The sequence below is a fragment of the Drosophila serrata genome, unplaced genomic scaffold (genome assembly GCF_035046125.1).
Source record: "Drosophila serrata isolate PLE 108 unplaced genomic scaffold, ASM3504612v1 contig_184, whole genome shotgun sequence".
Lineage (NCBI taxonomy): Eukaryota > Metazoa > Arthropoda > Insecta > Diptera > Drosophilidae > Drosophila > Drosophila serrata.
This window is the reverse complement of record NW_028257082.1, coordinates 5,345,438-5,362,902: the sequence shown is the minus strand read 5'-3', so window position 1 is coordinate 5,362,902 and position 17,465 is coordinate 5,345,438. Positions and strand designations below refer to the sequence as shown.

General features: G+C 42.1%; 1 protein-coding gene across 2 annotated transcripts in view; it reads left to right on the top strand.

Moving 5' to 3' along the window:
* The first annotated feature begins 1,383 nt into the window (after positions 1–1,383).
* The window catches only part of LOC110181801 (dynein regulatory complex protein 8), a 308,724-nt gene continuing 292,642 nt past the window's right edge, over positions 1,384–17,465 (top strand). Inside the window, exon 1 of one of the 2 annotated variants that reach the window (XM_086828341.1) lies at positions 1,384–1,414. Coding sequence is in view for 1 of the 2 variants with exons in the window: in XM_086828342.1 (XP_086684468.1) it covers positions 1,392–1,414 (23 nt within the window). In the remaining variant the exon portion in view is untranslated. The remainder of the gene's footprint in view (positions 1,415–17,465) is intronic. The other variant, XM_086828342.1, reaches the window with a different exon arrangement.

Below are 17,465 nucleotides of genomic sequence, written 5' to 3'. Positions count from 1 at the left end.
TCATATAGGTGCCATACAAACGATCGTTTGATTTAGAGGAAAAATGCAAATCTGTGAATGTAAAACTGCAAATATAATATGTATACATAGGTGCATGAAATGAAAGCAGGTATTCATTGTTTTTTAACACAAATATATATAATTTATATTGTATGGATTCCTAGTCATAGAAGTTCTATCTGCAAGGGTATATAAACTTCGGCGTGGCGAAGTTAGCTTCCTTTCTTGTTAAATTTGCAATATATAAAACGTGTCTCTTATTAAACTTTTTCTATCACAATAAACACTAAATAATGGTTCTCTCAAAAGAAGTATCACAGGTATAACCACACTTCCTTATAAATATGATAGAGTTAACTTGAAATATGTGTTTATTAGCTTTCCAAGAACTCTTTGAGTTTGTCATTATTCAATTTCCTATATATATATTAGTCATTATAATTTCTGCCATCATTTACTATTACTCTCTTCTTCAAGCTTCAAGCTTAATAACTTGACAGCCGTAAATCAATTAAAAGGTCTATGCGAATATTATGCTAGCACCGCGCCCGCTTGACTAACAGTCTAGGCATTTTAATTGAAATTAATTAGGTGGGGATATCATCTGTATGTGGCCCAAGAAACGCACTCCCCAGCGAAAGGCAACTACTTCACGCCAATTGTTGACAGTCAGTCAGCGAATGCCAAGTTGTTGGCACAAATGAATTGCAGCTGATGTGGCTTTTGTTACAGCACAGAGAGAAAAATATATCTAAAAGCTAACCTTTGCTTATTTAATATTATTTGAAGGGGAATTCTAAATCATCAAGGGTACCATATTTTTTTTGGCTGTGTGCCGGAGGCGATGCAGAGTGCAGCAGCCTTCGTTGTGTGTCAATCAACGGAGGCCAACATGTGGGTCTCCTCCTCATCTCCTCGTCGCCAGTAAAGGCGCTCGGCTGGAACTGAACAGCGGCACGGAGCAGGCGGCATTGCATTTGCCATTTATGACAGTTGAAATGTCAAAAGAACAGCGAACAGAAGGCATTTGCAAGTGTTAAGCGCTCCTTTTTCAGGCGGAGAGTCTCCTCATCTTCGGAGGCGCAGCTGTTTTTGATCTGCCACGGACACGCCGCCCCTGGGGGAAAAAAGGGGTAAGGCCCCCTTACCATATGTATATATTTCTTCCCCTCGTAAATCAAGTTAACGACCTCGTCAGGAGCACATGAGTTAAGGATATTGTATGAAAACTAATTAAAGAATATGAATTAAAAACAAAAGAGGGGCGAAGTAATCGAAGGTTTAGCTTTGCTACATAATAATTATGATTTCTTTTGTGATACTAAGTCTTGTTTATAGCAAAAAATACTTAAATCTAAATGATTTCTTTGTTTTCTTTTCCAGGCTAATTTATGTATCATTTAACTCTCACCAGGTAATTACAACAGCCTTTTATTTATATTTTTTACTTCACCTCATTTCTTGCACTTGTTGCTCGTATAAAATATATATAGCATTTCATTTTTTGGGAGGCTTTTTAGCATTTTAATTGTGCAAAGTGCGGACAGATCTGTTGAAACGCTTGTTAAGGGACCACTTTTATGTCAAAAGGAAATGGTCGCCTTTCCGAATGTGTTATTTGAGCTATGGGCAAAGGCGTAAAAATCGGCGTAATTAAATTTTATTTTTGGGGCGACAGCAGCTGTTGCCCAGAGGGATTTTTTTTTTTTTTTTTGGGGCAGTGGCAAGTGTTGAGGGATTGGTATGCTGCCTGGTGGCACATGGTCCGCTGGTTAATTAGCTTCACTCGAGTCTTGATTCTCGAACATCAAAGCCGGGGCAATGCGCACGCGACACCTTCTCCAAGGGAACTCCAAGACGAATTCATCGACGGCTGTCAAATTAGCAAGGCAAATGGCAAAATATACTCATACTTTGGTGTATATACATATGTATATTTGCATAATTTGTGCAAAAAAAAGAAAAAAAAGAGTCATGTATCGCATCCACTTATTTAGGCTTGTTTCCATTCTCGAGTGCCACTTGTTTTGTTTCCCTTTTTTTTTTTGAGCCGGCAGGGCGGCACTTTCATCTCGTCGCGAACCCAACTCATCTCATCTCATCTCATCGGATACTTATGTGGCCATATGGTGGCACCATCCTCATCCACATCCACATCCCATTCCGTCATCGTCTTACACTCAATAACAGGGAAGGGGCAGCTCCATCATGATGTGCGATATTAAAATTAAGTGTTACATTTGTCAGCGATGATGCGCGTCAAAGAGCCAACGAGATCTGATATAGTAGATCCCCAAGTGCAATATAATCAAAGCTGCCTTGTGTTTACCAATCATTTCATTTGCTGCGATTGATCAACAGATGGTTTACAGAACTAATATTTGAGAAGCTATATAGGATATCAGTTTCTAATTGGGTCAATGGGGTGTTCTTATTGAAAGGAAAACCAATTAAGTTTTTAAATGAAAATCTAATCAAATATTGGGTATTATTGAAGAGTGATCTATAAGAACAGAAATTTATGTAAAAGAAATCAATGAAAAATGAAACTTTAAGACCTAGGAATATTGTCTATAATATGTAAAATTAATTACCCTAACATATCTATTAAAAATAGTTACCTTAGTAAAGATCTTTCCTACCTACAACTCTCTACCTCTTAGCTGTGATTCATTACCCCTTTTTAATTAAAAAATAATTAAATAAAAAATTCAATTGTTTCTTGTACTGTCTGAACTTTATGTGCCTCGAATGACTCACGAGTGTTGCTGTGGCTGTGTCTTTTATCTGGCCCAAAGCCATCTACAAATGCAATGACACTTTAAAAGGGGTCAGCCCGGAGGGGGGACTGGGGTCAGGGCACTTCAAAGTTAACTTTTTTGGTGACATGTGCGACTCGAACCCCCGGTTGCCCCCGTGTTGCCAAGTGAAAGTGTAACTGTAATGCCATCCAACTGTAATTATATACAGTCTGGCGTCCAAGTTTATCTAGCTGCGAGTGTCGGCTCAAACGCAACTCTCAAGCTCTGTTCTGGCTCGTCGAGCTGTCTGGCTGCTGGCTGTCATAAAATATATAAAACTTTCGGCTCCCCCCGTCTATGGGTGTGGTGTGGTGTGTATGAGTGTGTTTGTCTGGGCCGAAAGTTTGCAGTTTTTGTTGCCGGAGACCTCCTCGGGTTTTCTGGCTAGTTGCGTGGGTGTAACTGGCAGCGCCATTGGCCCAATTACACTAAACGAGTGTTTCGCAGAGCCCAGCAGGAGATCCCTGCCACCCCAGCGCCGGCTGTTTGCCAAGATAAACGACGAAGGATTCGACTAGGATTCAACTCGAGGACTACTCCTCCTACTTCTACTCCTACTCCTACTGTTACTCTACTCCATGGCTGTCCCTGTAATTTTCGGGCGTTATAATGGGGCTTAATGCACAAAACTCGTTATCAGCAGGAGCGTTGAAAAGTTTTGCCAAAAAGCCAACAAATGGCAACTCGAGCGCGTTTGATTAAATGCATGTACTTTGGCCTGAAGGTCCAGGATAGAGATCCAGAGGGCCATCAATCGCGATTGTCTATCTATCTGTCTGTTTGTCAAATTATGCGGAATGAGTGGCAAACAGAGCGCAACTCGATTCAATTCGCTTCAACTCCTCCGGCTCAAATACTCTTTCGGCTAGACAATGACCCCTTTTATAGTTTTGAAACTAGAAAAGTAAACAATTTTAGATGCACTGAAAGGAAAGAAATTGGTATTTAATAGCTAATTTTCAATGAATTCATTACTGCTGCTAATGTTCTACTTAAAGCTAAGAAATCAAAAGATGTGTCATTATTTGAAGACGTTTCTTGTCTTAATTCTTGCTAAAGAATAAAGGTAACTGAAAAAGTACCTCTACTGTTCTCAGATAGATAGATATATAGAAAGATATAGACAAAGATCTGTTGTAAATCCCAAATAATTTCCCTTCTCTGTTCTGGACATTTTTAGCATCCCATTGTAAAGTCCAACCCTTTATGACACCTCTCAGCCTCAGCCTCCGCGGGAGTGTATGATGTGAGAAATGCAATTTTATTACTTGTGAAACATGTTAAATTCTGGCAAGAACAGAGATCCCAAGCAATTTAATGCCGACGGATTTGGAAAGAATTTATATGGCAGCTACGGTGGGCGTGGCACCGAGCGGCACATTTTTATGTCTTCTGGCCCCCGATGTCTCTGATCTTTGCGAGCGGCGGGTTCCTGACTCAGGCATAAAAGTCGTCAGCATTTTGAACTCCTCATAAACGTGATGGGGGGAACGGACGGTCATTCTAGGCCATATTCCTTATGAGCACGGTTTCGTTATATGTTTTATGGAAATTGTTAATGCTCTTTCGCTGTTTACGATGCCAAAAGAAAGAAGGAGGCGTGGCCAACACATTCTCTTCTTCTTTTTTTGCCCACATTTGCTTAGTCAGTTACATTTTTATGAGGTGCCAGGACGGCAGGAGAGTGAAACAAATAAGAAAATGGGCCATTTCCGGCAGTGACATCTCGGCCACTTGAAGTGGCAGAAGAACTTAAGAACTAAGATGTAAGAGAGTTGAAATTCTTATCCCGATGGCCACCAACCACTTCATCATAACTCTCGGTTGGCCTTTTGTTCGCGCTTGGACCGGCGTAAGCCGATTTACCTTTAATCCCTCGTCACAAAGTCAAAGTTAACGATCTGACCCACTCGTAATTGCACTTGCCAACTTTCACTTTTGAGCCGGGTGCCTGTATTTAAGTTCAAAAAGGAAGGCCGGTCCACTTTCTTGACCATAAATTCGCCACGAACATAAGTTGTGGTCTTTTGAATAGCGTCTCTTGAGTTGAAATTAGTTCGGCCTGCATATTGCACACATTTTATGCATGCTGCAGTTGGCCATTTCGATGCTCACTTTCCTGTGTTCTGTGTTCAAGGACAATTTAATTATTCAGCCTTATTTTTCGCAGACCTTTTTTTGCACACAGCTTGCACTTCCGCTTCCGCTGCCGCTTCCGGCTTCCGGCCTGCCGCTTCAGCCATTGTTGTCCTTGTCTTTGGCACACAGAGACAGAGAGAGACAGAGAGAGAGAGCACAGTGCACTAGAAAAGTTTTTCCATTTCCTTGTCGCTCTCGCTCTCGCTCCCTGCCTGTCTGTTTTTCACCCATAACAAGCTGGCAGAACTGGGAAAAGCTTGCCGCAAACTTCGCTGGCGCTCTAATGGAACTTTAAGCTAGATTAATTTTTTAATTAGTTCTTTTGTTGCTGCGCACTGAAGTGCTGCTGGAGCGGCATCTTCTCGTGCTGCGGGCTGCATCCTGCAGGAGTAGCTCCTGCCTCGTTTGTAGTCCTCCGTATCGCAAATGGAAATGGCAATGGCAGCCATCGCATGCAAACTAATTTTTAAGCACTGAAAAAACAAAGCGGAAACTAAAAGCTTGCCTGTAATATTGCTTAAAATGTAGCTAGGAAGATGGGGTATAAAAATATAATTTTTGATAAACATATATTTAGTTTTTCATACAAGTTTCCTTAAGCAGAAAGTGTCTGTAAATCTTTAATTATTTTTCTCTCCCTGCATTCACTTGCCGAGTGCCTTATTTATATATGAACATGCAACGCCAACTTTGGTGGGAGCCACAGCTGCTCGAAGATCTCGGTTTAACTCCTTCTACCGGAGTGCAGCTGGGGTCCTTAAAGCTTACCACTGCGCCGCAGGCAATAAACAGCGCAATTTTATTGAAAAAATCCTTAATTAAATTTCCGTTTCAATGTGTCAAAGTGTGAACAACACAATAATTTGGTTCTTTATTAACTGCCGCTGCTGAGTCGATGTTGCTGGGGGGGCGTGGCAGCAACAGCAGCAATCTAGGCAGCAGCTGCAGCACGAAATCCTTAATAAAGTTAAGCAACGCAAGGGATATGTACGAGCCAGAGTGTGTGTGTGTGTGTGTGTGCGAGTGTTGGCCATATCCTGCCACCGGAGGTGTCAATTTAAAGCCAATTTAATTTGCAGCCACCACCACAGCAGCAGCAGCAAAGGCAGCACAAAGAACGGCCCCAAGAACTTGGCCCAGCGGCAATTTTAAAGCCACTCTCAAAAAAAAAAAAAAGAAACTCGAGAACCAACTGCAAGAAGTCGGTTGGTTGCAAAGGGGAAATGGAAATTACAATTTTTAACTGGGCCGGTCCTGCAGCCGCTCTGAATATGCCGCTTTCAATTAAAAGCCATTGGCCACGAACATGGAACTGCGCGCGCTTCCGTATGGGTTTTGGACAGCAACCGGGGATGGCGAATGTCCTGCCACATATGTGGCGGCATTGTTGCCAGAGTGTTGCAGCAGTCTGGTGAAAATTGCCAAGCGAATTCCGACCGAATGTGACAACAATGATGGCAACAGCATCAACAACAGTAGCAGTTGCAGCAACAGTAGAAGAAATAGTGGAAGCCACTTCGACCTAATTTGCAGCTGGATTGAAAAACAGTTTCCTTTTTTTTTTGGGATTCTTTAATCAAAACTAATATTAGTCCATGTTTGCTTAGAAGAAATCCCTCTGAAACCATCAATACCAATTATATTTAAATCCCAAAAGCTAGCTTCAACACAATTATATATTCAGGAAGCAAGCGCTTTGCCCTTTAACCCATTTAAAAGTTAAAAACGCAAAATGCAGTCAAAAGATACTGCAACTACTTAGATGTCGGGTAACAACTGCCAGATCCTTAACCCCATCTTAACCTCCGTCTTAGCCCTCCGCGACACACACGCCTGTCATGTAAAACACGAGAGTTGCAGTTGTTGCAGTTGCTGCTCCTACTGTTGCACACGCAAGTGGCGACGACAAGATTTGTTCTACCTGCACAGGAGCCTGGTGATATCCTGCAAACTTCTTCTTTTTTTTTTGGGTACAAAAGCCAAAGACAAACTGCCGTGTATTAAATTTTTGTCAAAGACAAAATGCCTTCCCTCCACGAGGAGCGAGTGGAATTGGCTTTCTGTTCGCTGGGTGCCCTGCAACAGGAGCCTGGCTTTGGCCCTAAGCCCATCCATGAGGATGTCGGAGCGGGGGGATAAGGATGTGGTGCCTAGTGCCTGGTGACACACATTTTCCCAGCCAGAGGACAAGGCAGTGGCTTATATTAAAATTTCTAGCCGGACAGTTTTATTTTTATCCAGTAACATTTTGGTTTTTCTCAGCCTTGGTCCTTGGACATCCTTCGGTTATATATATATTTTTTTTTTTGTAGTAGAGATTCTGGAGAAATACGGGGGCGTGTCTGCGGCTAACAAAAGTTGTGCGCAGTCAGTTGACATAAATTTTGTTAGCCTACTTCCAGGCGAAATTGCTTACAGCCAGAAATGCCCGAGCGCTATTATTAAAATTTTTTCCATGGAGAATAGCTGCCAAAAAACCTACATTTAATGCATAAAACTCTATCGTTCTACTTTCCCAATGCTAAGGGAGAGTGGCAGCTCTCTTGGCCATTAAATGATTTGCAAGAATATACATAAAAAAGTCAAGAAATAAAGCTAAAGCTTCCCTGATGTGAGTTTCTATTTTAATACCCATTTATTTAATTATCCCTTTTTTTTTTTTAAGAAAAAAAGGGCATGTGCAAGTCGGGGAAAATGTTACTTCCCCATCCGACTCAATGGTTGAAAACAAAAGTAATTTTAATTAAAATATTACGACTACTTTATGCCGAGAACCACCTACAAAAGCGTCGTAGTTGGGGCGATGGCATGCAACTAAAAAATAAATTTAATTATGCAAAAAGTGCGCTGCACTCGACTCGGGGAGGGTGGCTCACGGAAATTATTTCAATTGTATGCACTTCAGGAAAGAGAGAGAATGAGAACAAAAAGTTGGCCAAAAACAGAGGAAGAAAAGGCGAAACGAATCGAAACGAAACGAGACGAGAATTTCGAGAAGACGAGCCCCGAGAGTGGTGCACTTAGGACACTGAACGTGGAGCCACCGCGGACAAGAGACCACCGACAGACGGGGGCCATTTGAATGAGGTGCTGACTGACGGACGAATGGTCGGGCTGGGCTTTTGGCCAGGTTAAGACCCAGCGACACCGACATCAGCAGACCAAAAACTTTCGGCCTGAAGTGGCCGCCGACTCGATGGAATGACGATGGTTAGCCGGGGCTACCTACAAACCATTTGAGTGCCTCTTTTCGGAAATTCAAATTTCCGATTCTTGATGATTTTATTTAAATTTGCGTATTCGAGTGTTTGTCGGAGGCTCTTCAAGTGCCGACTGCCGACTGCGGACTGCCTTTGTTTTTTCTTTTTTTTTTTGTCCGAAAATTGTTTAAATTGGCAGGAATTTCTGCGTTCAAATTGGTCCTCTCCTTTGCCGCAGTTGTACCCTTTGGGCCAATTAACATAGTGGAGCTTAGCCATGATTTATTTCGGCGAAGGAAGTCCTCATTATCATATCAGTCTTAAGTGCAGGCGGCAGCTGCTGCAGCAGGGATTGCAGGCCAGGAGGTGTAAACATGACAAACATGGCCAAAAACTTGTGCGAAGGTCATGCCGCCAGTCTGGTAACTGCAGTGGCTAGATAAAGCAGACAGACCCCAGACACGTGTGCTGGGCGGGATGGTCCCAAAAGTCTGGGATTTCGAGAGTTGAGTAGTGAAAGAGCCACCCATTATGCGGACGCAGCTGCCCAGTAAGAGAGGCGTTGACAAAATCTACATTTCGGTGGTTATTTATGACCCTCGGACAGAGCTGCGATCTGAGATTGTATGTTTTCGAACCCCAGGACTGGTGGTCATAATTTGTAGCCACGTTTCGCTTAATCTTTTGTTTAATTCTCTTAGTTGATTTCTGATTTTGTAAAAGTCACAGGGAGTTACCCTTGTTAGGGAGTATTTTGTAAGCGATGTTATCGGACATGAGAAGCATTGACAGCAGTTGAAATATAAAAGGGGAATTAGTTAAATTCCCTGTGATCACATTCCCCAGATCCTTGGCCTCGTGTCTGAGAGTTATCTACCACCAAAAAATCTCGGCCATATCACGCATTCCCCATCATTTGCAACTTCCATTTGCCAAATTGCAACCGATATGTGTTACCTGGGGGGACACATTGCAGGCTAGTTATGCCACCATATGCCCAATCAGAGCCACGGCCCACTTAACTAGCCCACTCATTTGAGCCACAAGCCTTTAATTGCGGGTATCCAATACAGCTTTTGGCCCAGTGCAGCCAGCTATCTCAGTGTGTGTGAGTGTGCGACATAATGTAGCGGGCCAAATTATACCACTTATGGCCGAAAAAGCCCCCACTTGGACTGAACGAACAGTTAACAAGAACGAAGCCAAAGCCAAATGAGCGACAGGCAAACGAGTGCAGCTTTAGTTTAGTTCTGGCCGCCTTTGTTGTTGTAGTTGTTGGTCTCTTGCCTGTTTTCGGCACTTCTCGTTAGCACCGTGCAACAGGGGAAAGGGGGACGGAGAGAGGGACCAACCAACCGATCTGCCTCCAGATTCAGATACAGATACAAAGATACCCGAGATAAGTTCAGGTCGGGCACAGCTGCGGTCGAAAATTGTTTGGCATTTTGCGCATGCGTCGCGGCCAACGCGATCTCGTGAGACCAACGTTTTGGCTTTTAAAGGAAGGAAGGGGGTTCCCGGTAAGAGAGAGAGAAGGAGAGAAAAAAAACTAAGGAGAAGTTCAACAACGGATACTGTCAAGTCAGGGCTAAGAAACAGTGGTTAGGGCAAGGTTTTCTCAAGGATTTTGTTGCTTTTAATTTAATTAAATTATGATTAACTAAGGCAGCATTTGTTACTTGTGGCTTTTGTTAAATTGTGTCTCTAGGTTTAGGAATAAATATTTATGCAGACACTCCCTTTTACATCTCCTAGAATTACTAACTACATCTTACTTAGTTTTATAGTTATTTAAGTATTTTTTAATTAAGATTTCAGAAGGTTTCTTAACCACTGTTTGCCTGCAGCAGCCAATATAACATTTGGCTTTGCTTTTCTCAAGATCTTGGGAAGAGTTTCAGCACCTCTTACCAAGAATATGGCCAAGAGAAAAGGGACTGGGGCATCCAGAGACAGAGACAAAAACCAGAACACCGAGTGTTGTTAGGGAATGCGGTACAGAATTAGCTGAAATAGTTGTAGGTACAAATTTTAGAGGTTCTTCGCGTGGTTGTTGCTGTGTGTGTGTGTTTGCGTGGTGTGCCAGAAACCGTTAGAAGGCCAACAGCGTTGGCGCTTGTAAGTGTCAATGGGTCTAGACGGGTTTTTGGGCCGCCAGTTGTCCGCAGTTACAATTGCCACAGTTGCTATACTTGCTCGACTTTGGGCCTTTGAAAAAAAAGTCTGCTAGTAGTACGCAAATTATTGCATTGCACATAATTTATTTGACTATAATTACAATTAATTACGGTAATTATGTTGTTTTTCGAGACCAATGCCAACTCAATTATTTGAGCACACACCGCACTCACACACACAACTCTCAGGGGGGGCGCTGTGTGTTTTTGTGTGTGCAAAAAGCTCCTTGCAGCTCTTCCGAGTTGCCGTTTTTGCTACATGAAAAGTTTGTGGTTGGCAAGTCCCGACTTCCGTTTCCGCCATCCCATACCGCCATCTCTTTCGCACTCGTTGCCATGCGGAAGAGGCAAAAACAGCGACGAAAATAACATTTGTGCTCGGCGGCAAAAGTTTTTCCACGTTGTGGCAAAACTTCTGTGCGGGCGTCCTATAACTGGGAGGGTGTATACGCTTCAGTACAGTTGTGCTTGAGATATTAGTGTGAATTTATCAATAATATCGATATAATATCGATAAAATATCGAAGGGAAAATTACATTTAATTGGTGTTATTTTGAAGCTTTAATTAGTTTCTGGTTAATAAAGTAAATATTGATTGAAATTAATAGATTTTTTAGAAATATAACAATGTATTGTAAGGTTGATACATTCGAATTTAGCATCGATATCACATATAGTTCTTTATATGGATTGCTTGCTGTTTATACCTATTTATCATTATAATTAAGATGTTTTTTTTTAAAATTATTTGCTATATTACACCTATTACATACAAAAAATCTTACAAAAGAGAAAAACTATTCTTTGCAATATAAAATATATTATTAAATATATATATATATTGCTTCTAACATGATTATTAACATTGTGTTATTTTGCTGTATTATTTTCATAAATCCTTTATCAAATGCTCCTATTTTTACGACCCCAGCTATATGTTTCAGTGGGCGTAGGACACTGCAACACCGGGCGTTGCCCAACGAACACTCTCCAGTTTTCCCCCTTGGTCCGAATATTTCCCGGAAAGGGCAAAAAACTGCAACAAAAACTTATGACAGAGTGTGTGATTGAGTGGGGAAGGGGGTGTGCGTGTGTGTCTATGTCTGTTTCTATTCCCGTTCCTCTTCCTGTGTGTGTGTGTGTGTGGCAACCGCAATCAAAAGGGATATTTAATTGCGCCTAATTAGCCAATTTATGTTGTTGTGTGCCACCAGCAGCGGGCCAGGCTCTAAGCATATTAACTTTCTTCTGCCGGTCTTATGCAAAGGGTTTGTGGTCATGGCAGGTGGCCGCATGAAAGGGGCGAGGCCACGCCCACATAGTGACATTAACTGATTTCCCCAATGGCTATAAAGTGCACTTTAAATGGTTCGATTTTTAGATAAAACCACTGCTAGTCAGGCTTAAATAGGAAGTAATAAATTAATGTCCTTTAAAGGAAAAGCTATGGAAATGTTATTTAACTTGTTAATATATCACAAAAGTTAAACAATCATGCTTTCAAACTTTAAACTCTCCTTAAACAGAACTTTAAACCCACGTAAAAGTAATACACCTTTATTAAGAGATTCCCCATTTACTATTTTCCCTTCAGGCAACGGCATTGCCACTCCATTTCCGCTTCCTGCATTATGGTGGCCCTAATTCCAATCCCATTAAGGACCCAAGGTCCTTGGCGCTGAGAGTGGCTTAAGAATGCATTGAATATTTCGCAAATTGTTTATCGATGGCAATTGATTTGCCTACCGCCAACAGTTGCACGTCGCCAACAGGGCCAGGACTGGGGCAAGGACGAAGCTCCTGGCAGGCTGGCAGGCGAGCAGCTTGGCTCATCCATCCGCCGGTGACCCAGTTCCTGTCTGTCTCCAAAGTCAAATGGAGTGAATGCCTGTCACAGGCACAGTGCCAAGCCCACAGAGCAGCAACAATGACTGAACTGAACTAAACTGAACTGAACTGAGCTAAGGCGGGGCCTTAACAATGCCTAAACGAACACAATAATGATAAGGGATGGGTTGGGTAGACAAGGGAAGAAGTGTTGCTTTGCATAAATCGATAGTTTAGTTTTGCTGCGCTTTAAGGACTCGCTCACCGCCAACCTAATGCGTTTAATTTTTCTTCAGCAACAATTTGCCAGCTCGACACGGGCACGGGCACGTCGCCTTCGCATTTTTTTGCTCGACATTAAATTTTATTTCGCGCTCCGCCATTTGCATAGGAAATTCATTAATTTTGCCACGAGCGCCACATAGACACTGTGAGAGGTGAGATTGCTAGACAAATTCCTGTGGCTGTTGAACCATAAATATAAAATTCATTGAGACAAAGTCTTTGGTGAAGTAGAAAGTGAGTTCGAGGAGGCTAAGCCGGTAAATTCGCTTATCATGGCGTTTCTTTATTTCTGACCAGGCTTTCGTCTTGTCATTGCTGCTGCTGCTGGCCGCTGGCCATTTCCATTTCCTAGACGGATCGGGACTGGGCACATATGGACACTCGAAGCTGTCAGTTGGGGCATTGTAATCGGCGTCTGACCCGCATTAATTATACCTCCACTGACATGCGATATTCACACTCCGTTCCCCGTCTGTACACTTGAGTTGCTTGCAGGGCACTTAAGTTGATGCACAGAGAGAAAATGGGATTCAAATTGATAATTTCTAAAAAGTAAAAGTAGAAGTTTCTTCTGAAATATTATTTATCTAAAGAAACACTTGTTAATAAACCTTTTAATAACCCTTTACTAGTCTCTGGATTTCTCTAAGTGTTGTTAAGATGGCTCCAAATGGAGGAGCTCCATCTCGGACTCGTTAATCGATATTGCTATAAGTGTCCGAGGCTGGCTGCCCAACTCTTTGCCTTCGTCTGAAATTGAGCCCTGTCCAGGCCATTGACCATTCTCTTCTCAATGCTGTGTGTGTTTTTTTTTCTATTTACTTGCCTCAATTGCTGTTTACTTAGCTGTGAAAATCGAAAGTCGCTTCACACCTTCAGCTTCGGGGGGAGAGATATATGCTCCATATCTTTTTTGGAGGACTGCGTATCCGCCATGTGGGTTAAGTTCAAAAAGCAAACACTTCACATTGCTGCAAAGTATCCATTGCCCGTGGCATCATCATCTTCATGATCTTGGTAGCCCAACTGTTTGTTCTCTAATGGACGGCGCTTCACTTTCTATTGTCTGCATTTGACACACATTTTCCGCTTTCATTCCGCTGAAAGTCCGGAGCATGGGAACGCATTTGCCAGAAGTATGAGTATCTTGATTCTAAGGAAAGTATCTCGATGGTTTTAACACTTCAACAATGGCAGTTGAAAAATGTGTAGAAATGAGTGCTTCATGGGGTTTTAAGTTTGATAATGTAATTGAAATGGAATCGTAGAGGGAATTTTAGTCATCTTTAGTTAATAGAACTCTACTTACATCACTATTTAACTCTCGGAAGTTCATGGGAAAATGGCTTATTAATTTTCGATTGGAATGCGGCAGCATGGAGGAATTTCTTCAAATTCAAAATCAGAATCAAAATCAGAATCCCATTAAACGATTTAGTCAGCGATTTGATTCCGAGTCGCCCCACCCCGTCTTCCTGCCGCTAATCTCAGCTCAAATGCAATGCAAAACTGATAAACGCTGCCGGGGAAAAATGCAGCAGGAAAATCCACTCGAACATGGGGGCGTGGGGAGGGAATCGGAAAAACAAAAAGGAAAACAGGTAACCGGGTGCTGCCACCGGTGGCTCCTGAAATTCGAGCAAAACCTTCAACTCGAGCTCTCAGTGAGCTCTAGCATTTTGCCAAGCAATTTTCCAGCATTTTCCGCTGACTACTAAAGTCATTATATTGGCAGGCGAACGTCGACACAGCGCGAGAAGGAGAAAGAGCCCTGCCATCTACACATCTATTTCCATCTATATATCTACGGCTCTATCTATCTATCTATCTATCTACCGGGGGAGCTGCTCCTTTCCGTCCGTTGCTTTCTGGGCACTCCGTTTTGTCGTTCAGTAGGTAAGTAATCTCATTATAATAATGGGAACAATTGATTTCTGTCTGCCAGGCAGGAGGCAGCTTGTTGGGGCATGCGGAACGCTGCCAGGACAGGTTCCGAGGACTCTGTCTGCTAGTCAATAAGTTGAGGGAGGCGCATCCTGGCCGCCACTCAATCATTGCAACCACATCGTGGGGTATCCCTGGGATGGCTGTCTTCGGCATGCCACCGATGATTCCTTAGTGTTGCCGCTGATGAAATTATAATCAGGGGAATATACAATTCCTTTCACCTGGATGGCTGGCCACAGCATAGAAACAAGGGCAACACAGTAAAGATGCCATCTCAGTGGGTAGTCTAGCCAAACATTGGTTTATTGATTAAGATATAGAAAGAAGTTTTGGTTTTTGCTAAGATATGTATAGAGGAGCAAGGTTTTATCATTGTTTTGTATGTTTTCTAACAATAAATAATGGAAATACATTTAAATTTATAGCTATTTCATGATTTCCAAGTATAGATTGAGCTAGTCTATATAATAGTTGACAACTCTGATGGATGTCCGCTCCTTTTGGCTCCTTCTGCTCTCGATGATATGATAATTTGCTTTTGTTTTGTTGCCTTCTTGCTCCACTCACTGGGGGTAAAAACTTTTCGCCAGCGGCTTTGATGTCGGTTGAATCTTTGGCTCCATCTTGTTTGGCAATTTCCAAGCTCAAAAATGCCATTCAAATGCAAACCCCAAATCGACCGCATAATGTGCCACAATTAAATTACAATAAATCATACTCAAAGGCAACTCTGGCAACTCTTGAGCGTAATTAATCATTTCTCCCAGTTTTGTGTGTGTTTCATTCGACTTGCCCTGTAATTCACTGTATATATTCGAGTCTGAATCGGAGTCTCAATCACCGCGCCCTTTCGCATTTTGGGGTTTTCTTTCATTTTGGTTTTTCCTTTTCTCCTCTCTTTATTATTATTATTGTTTTTTTCGTGGCCCCACAGTAGTTCGATGCTAATTAATACTTCATTTACCATTAACATTCGCTTGTGCTCTTTGAACCAGAACTTGAATGCTTTGGGTTCTTCGAATGCGGTTCGATGATTTGATTTTTATTACAACTGCTCAGGAGAGTACATTAACCGAAGAGAAAGTTAAAGTAGCTTAATCGGAGCTATATATTATAAAGGTATTTTTTAGAGGGGTTTTTAATGCTCAGTTAGATGGTTATTTGTAATAAAAATAAAGGTTAATTGAAGGTAATTGTATATAAATATAATTTAATAAGTATATTTGTCTGATCAATGAAAAGATTGCATAGTTTTTTTTTTTAACAAAACTCTGACATCTGTTCGAGTGCACAAACATCATAAATTTAAAAGTAGCAACTAGAAAACAACAAAGTTGGCTCTGCTTTTGTTTATCTTTTGTCTGCGAGTTCGAAAATGTCTTATAAGATGCCATCAAAGTAACCCCCTCGAAATTCATGCCCCTAACTCGATTTTCCCCGGATCCCGGATCCCCGGGCCTCATTGTTTCTTTAAGTTCCGCTTGTTTGTGTTTGCACTCGCCTGTTTGCCAGCTTGTTTGCCCTCCTCCTCGATTTTTACAATGCGAAAAGAGCGAAATGCGAGTGGAAGGACTATTTTGTTTGCCGCGGGACTCGGCCTGAGCAGCCGCCGCCTCATTAAAATTGTATATTTCAATCAAAGTTCGCTGCTTGAAGTGTTTTTTGCCAGACGACCGGGTAAGTTGAGGGCTGCCAATTGTAGTTCCAACGCGTAAAAAAAGGGGTAGCAAATGGGTCCTGGGTCCAGCGCCATAGCCCCTGCAGCTATATACATATATTTTCCTCCTATTTTTCCGAGCCCTCCAAAACTTGGCCTGGTAATCTGAGCCATCATAACTACACTCACACACAGAGAGAAGTTTGGTAATTATGCACAGCAGAAGCTGTAACTGAGACAACGGCACACGTGTCCCCAAGTTTTCCAAGACATCCGGTTTTCCCCCAAATCCCCACTTTGTCATTGGAAAAGCCAAACCAAAGCTAAGTTTCCCCCCGGAGCTGTGTTAGAAAATTCGCTGCGCTGGCGTAAGTAGTTTATAATTAAGAAATAACTGAATTAGCGTTAAGATAATGCCTGTTATGTAACGAGACACACACACATAAAAGCGGACGCTGCGCATTTTCCTCTCTTCGACTTTAATGAAACGCCACTTGCTTTTCGAGCACCATTTCACAAATTTAGCCCTTTTAATTTTTGTTAATTATAATAAATACGCATTCCAGTCCGCAGAGCGGCAAAGGCTCGTTGTCACTGGCTAATTTGAGTTTATTGTGTTGCATGTGAGGCAGACGGGCGGGAAAAGGGGTTGCTCATTAGGAAGCCGAGACTGTGATTAAAAAGTTGGATTCCCCCAACTGTTCATATTATATTTATTTCCCTTTTTTATGTAAGGGGACAACAACAAACAACAACAAAAATGTAATTGAATCTTGGGGAAAACGAAAGCTTTTCTTTGCCAAGTCCAATTGTTTGTGCAGCGCGCATACGCCACGTAAGCCATAAGTAGAATCAACAAAAAACATGAAACACAATACAAATTCAAACGTTAAGACCCTGCTAGTACCCTAGACTTGAAGTTAACAAGAACCAAAGCTAGGTGATACCTTTATTCCTTTTTGTGGAAAAGCATTCACTTTTGCTCAAAAGAAAGGGTATTCGAGTGTAAACAGGAAGGCACTTTGAAATTCCCGATGGGTTTAAAAATTAATACTCGGTCACGTGCCGTTGATTAATGAAATATATATGGACGGGCCAGCGGAACGGCACGAAAAATGAAAGGTAAATAAATGGAAAATCCAAATGCGATGAGCGGCAGCAAGTGCAAACATTTTCACAGGAATCGGGAACCAAGAAACAGGAGTCGTTGCGAAATCAAGGCTCCAGGACAAACACTTTAAGAAACGCTTATGACACGCATACGCCGTGTGGTGCGAATTGAAAAGAAACTTGCGCATACAAATTGACAAATATTTGGAAAGGATTGCGAGCAAGGAAAAGTGGGGGAAGTGGTGGAAAATTGTGGAAAAGCTGAGGCGATGGGGGCGCACAGGGGAGGCAGCGACAATGACATTAAATGAGCCAGTGTAT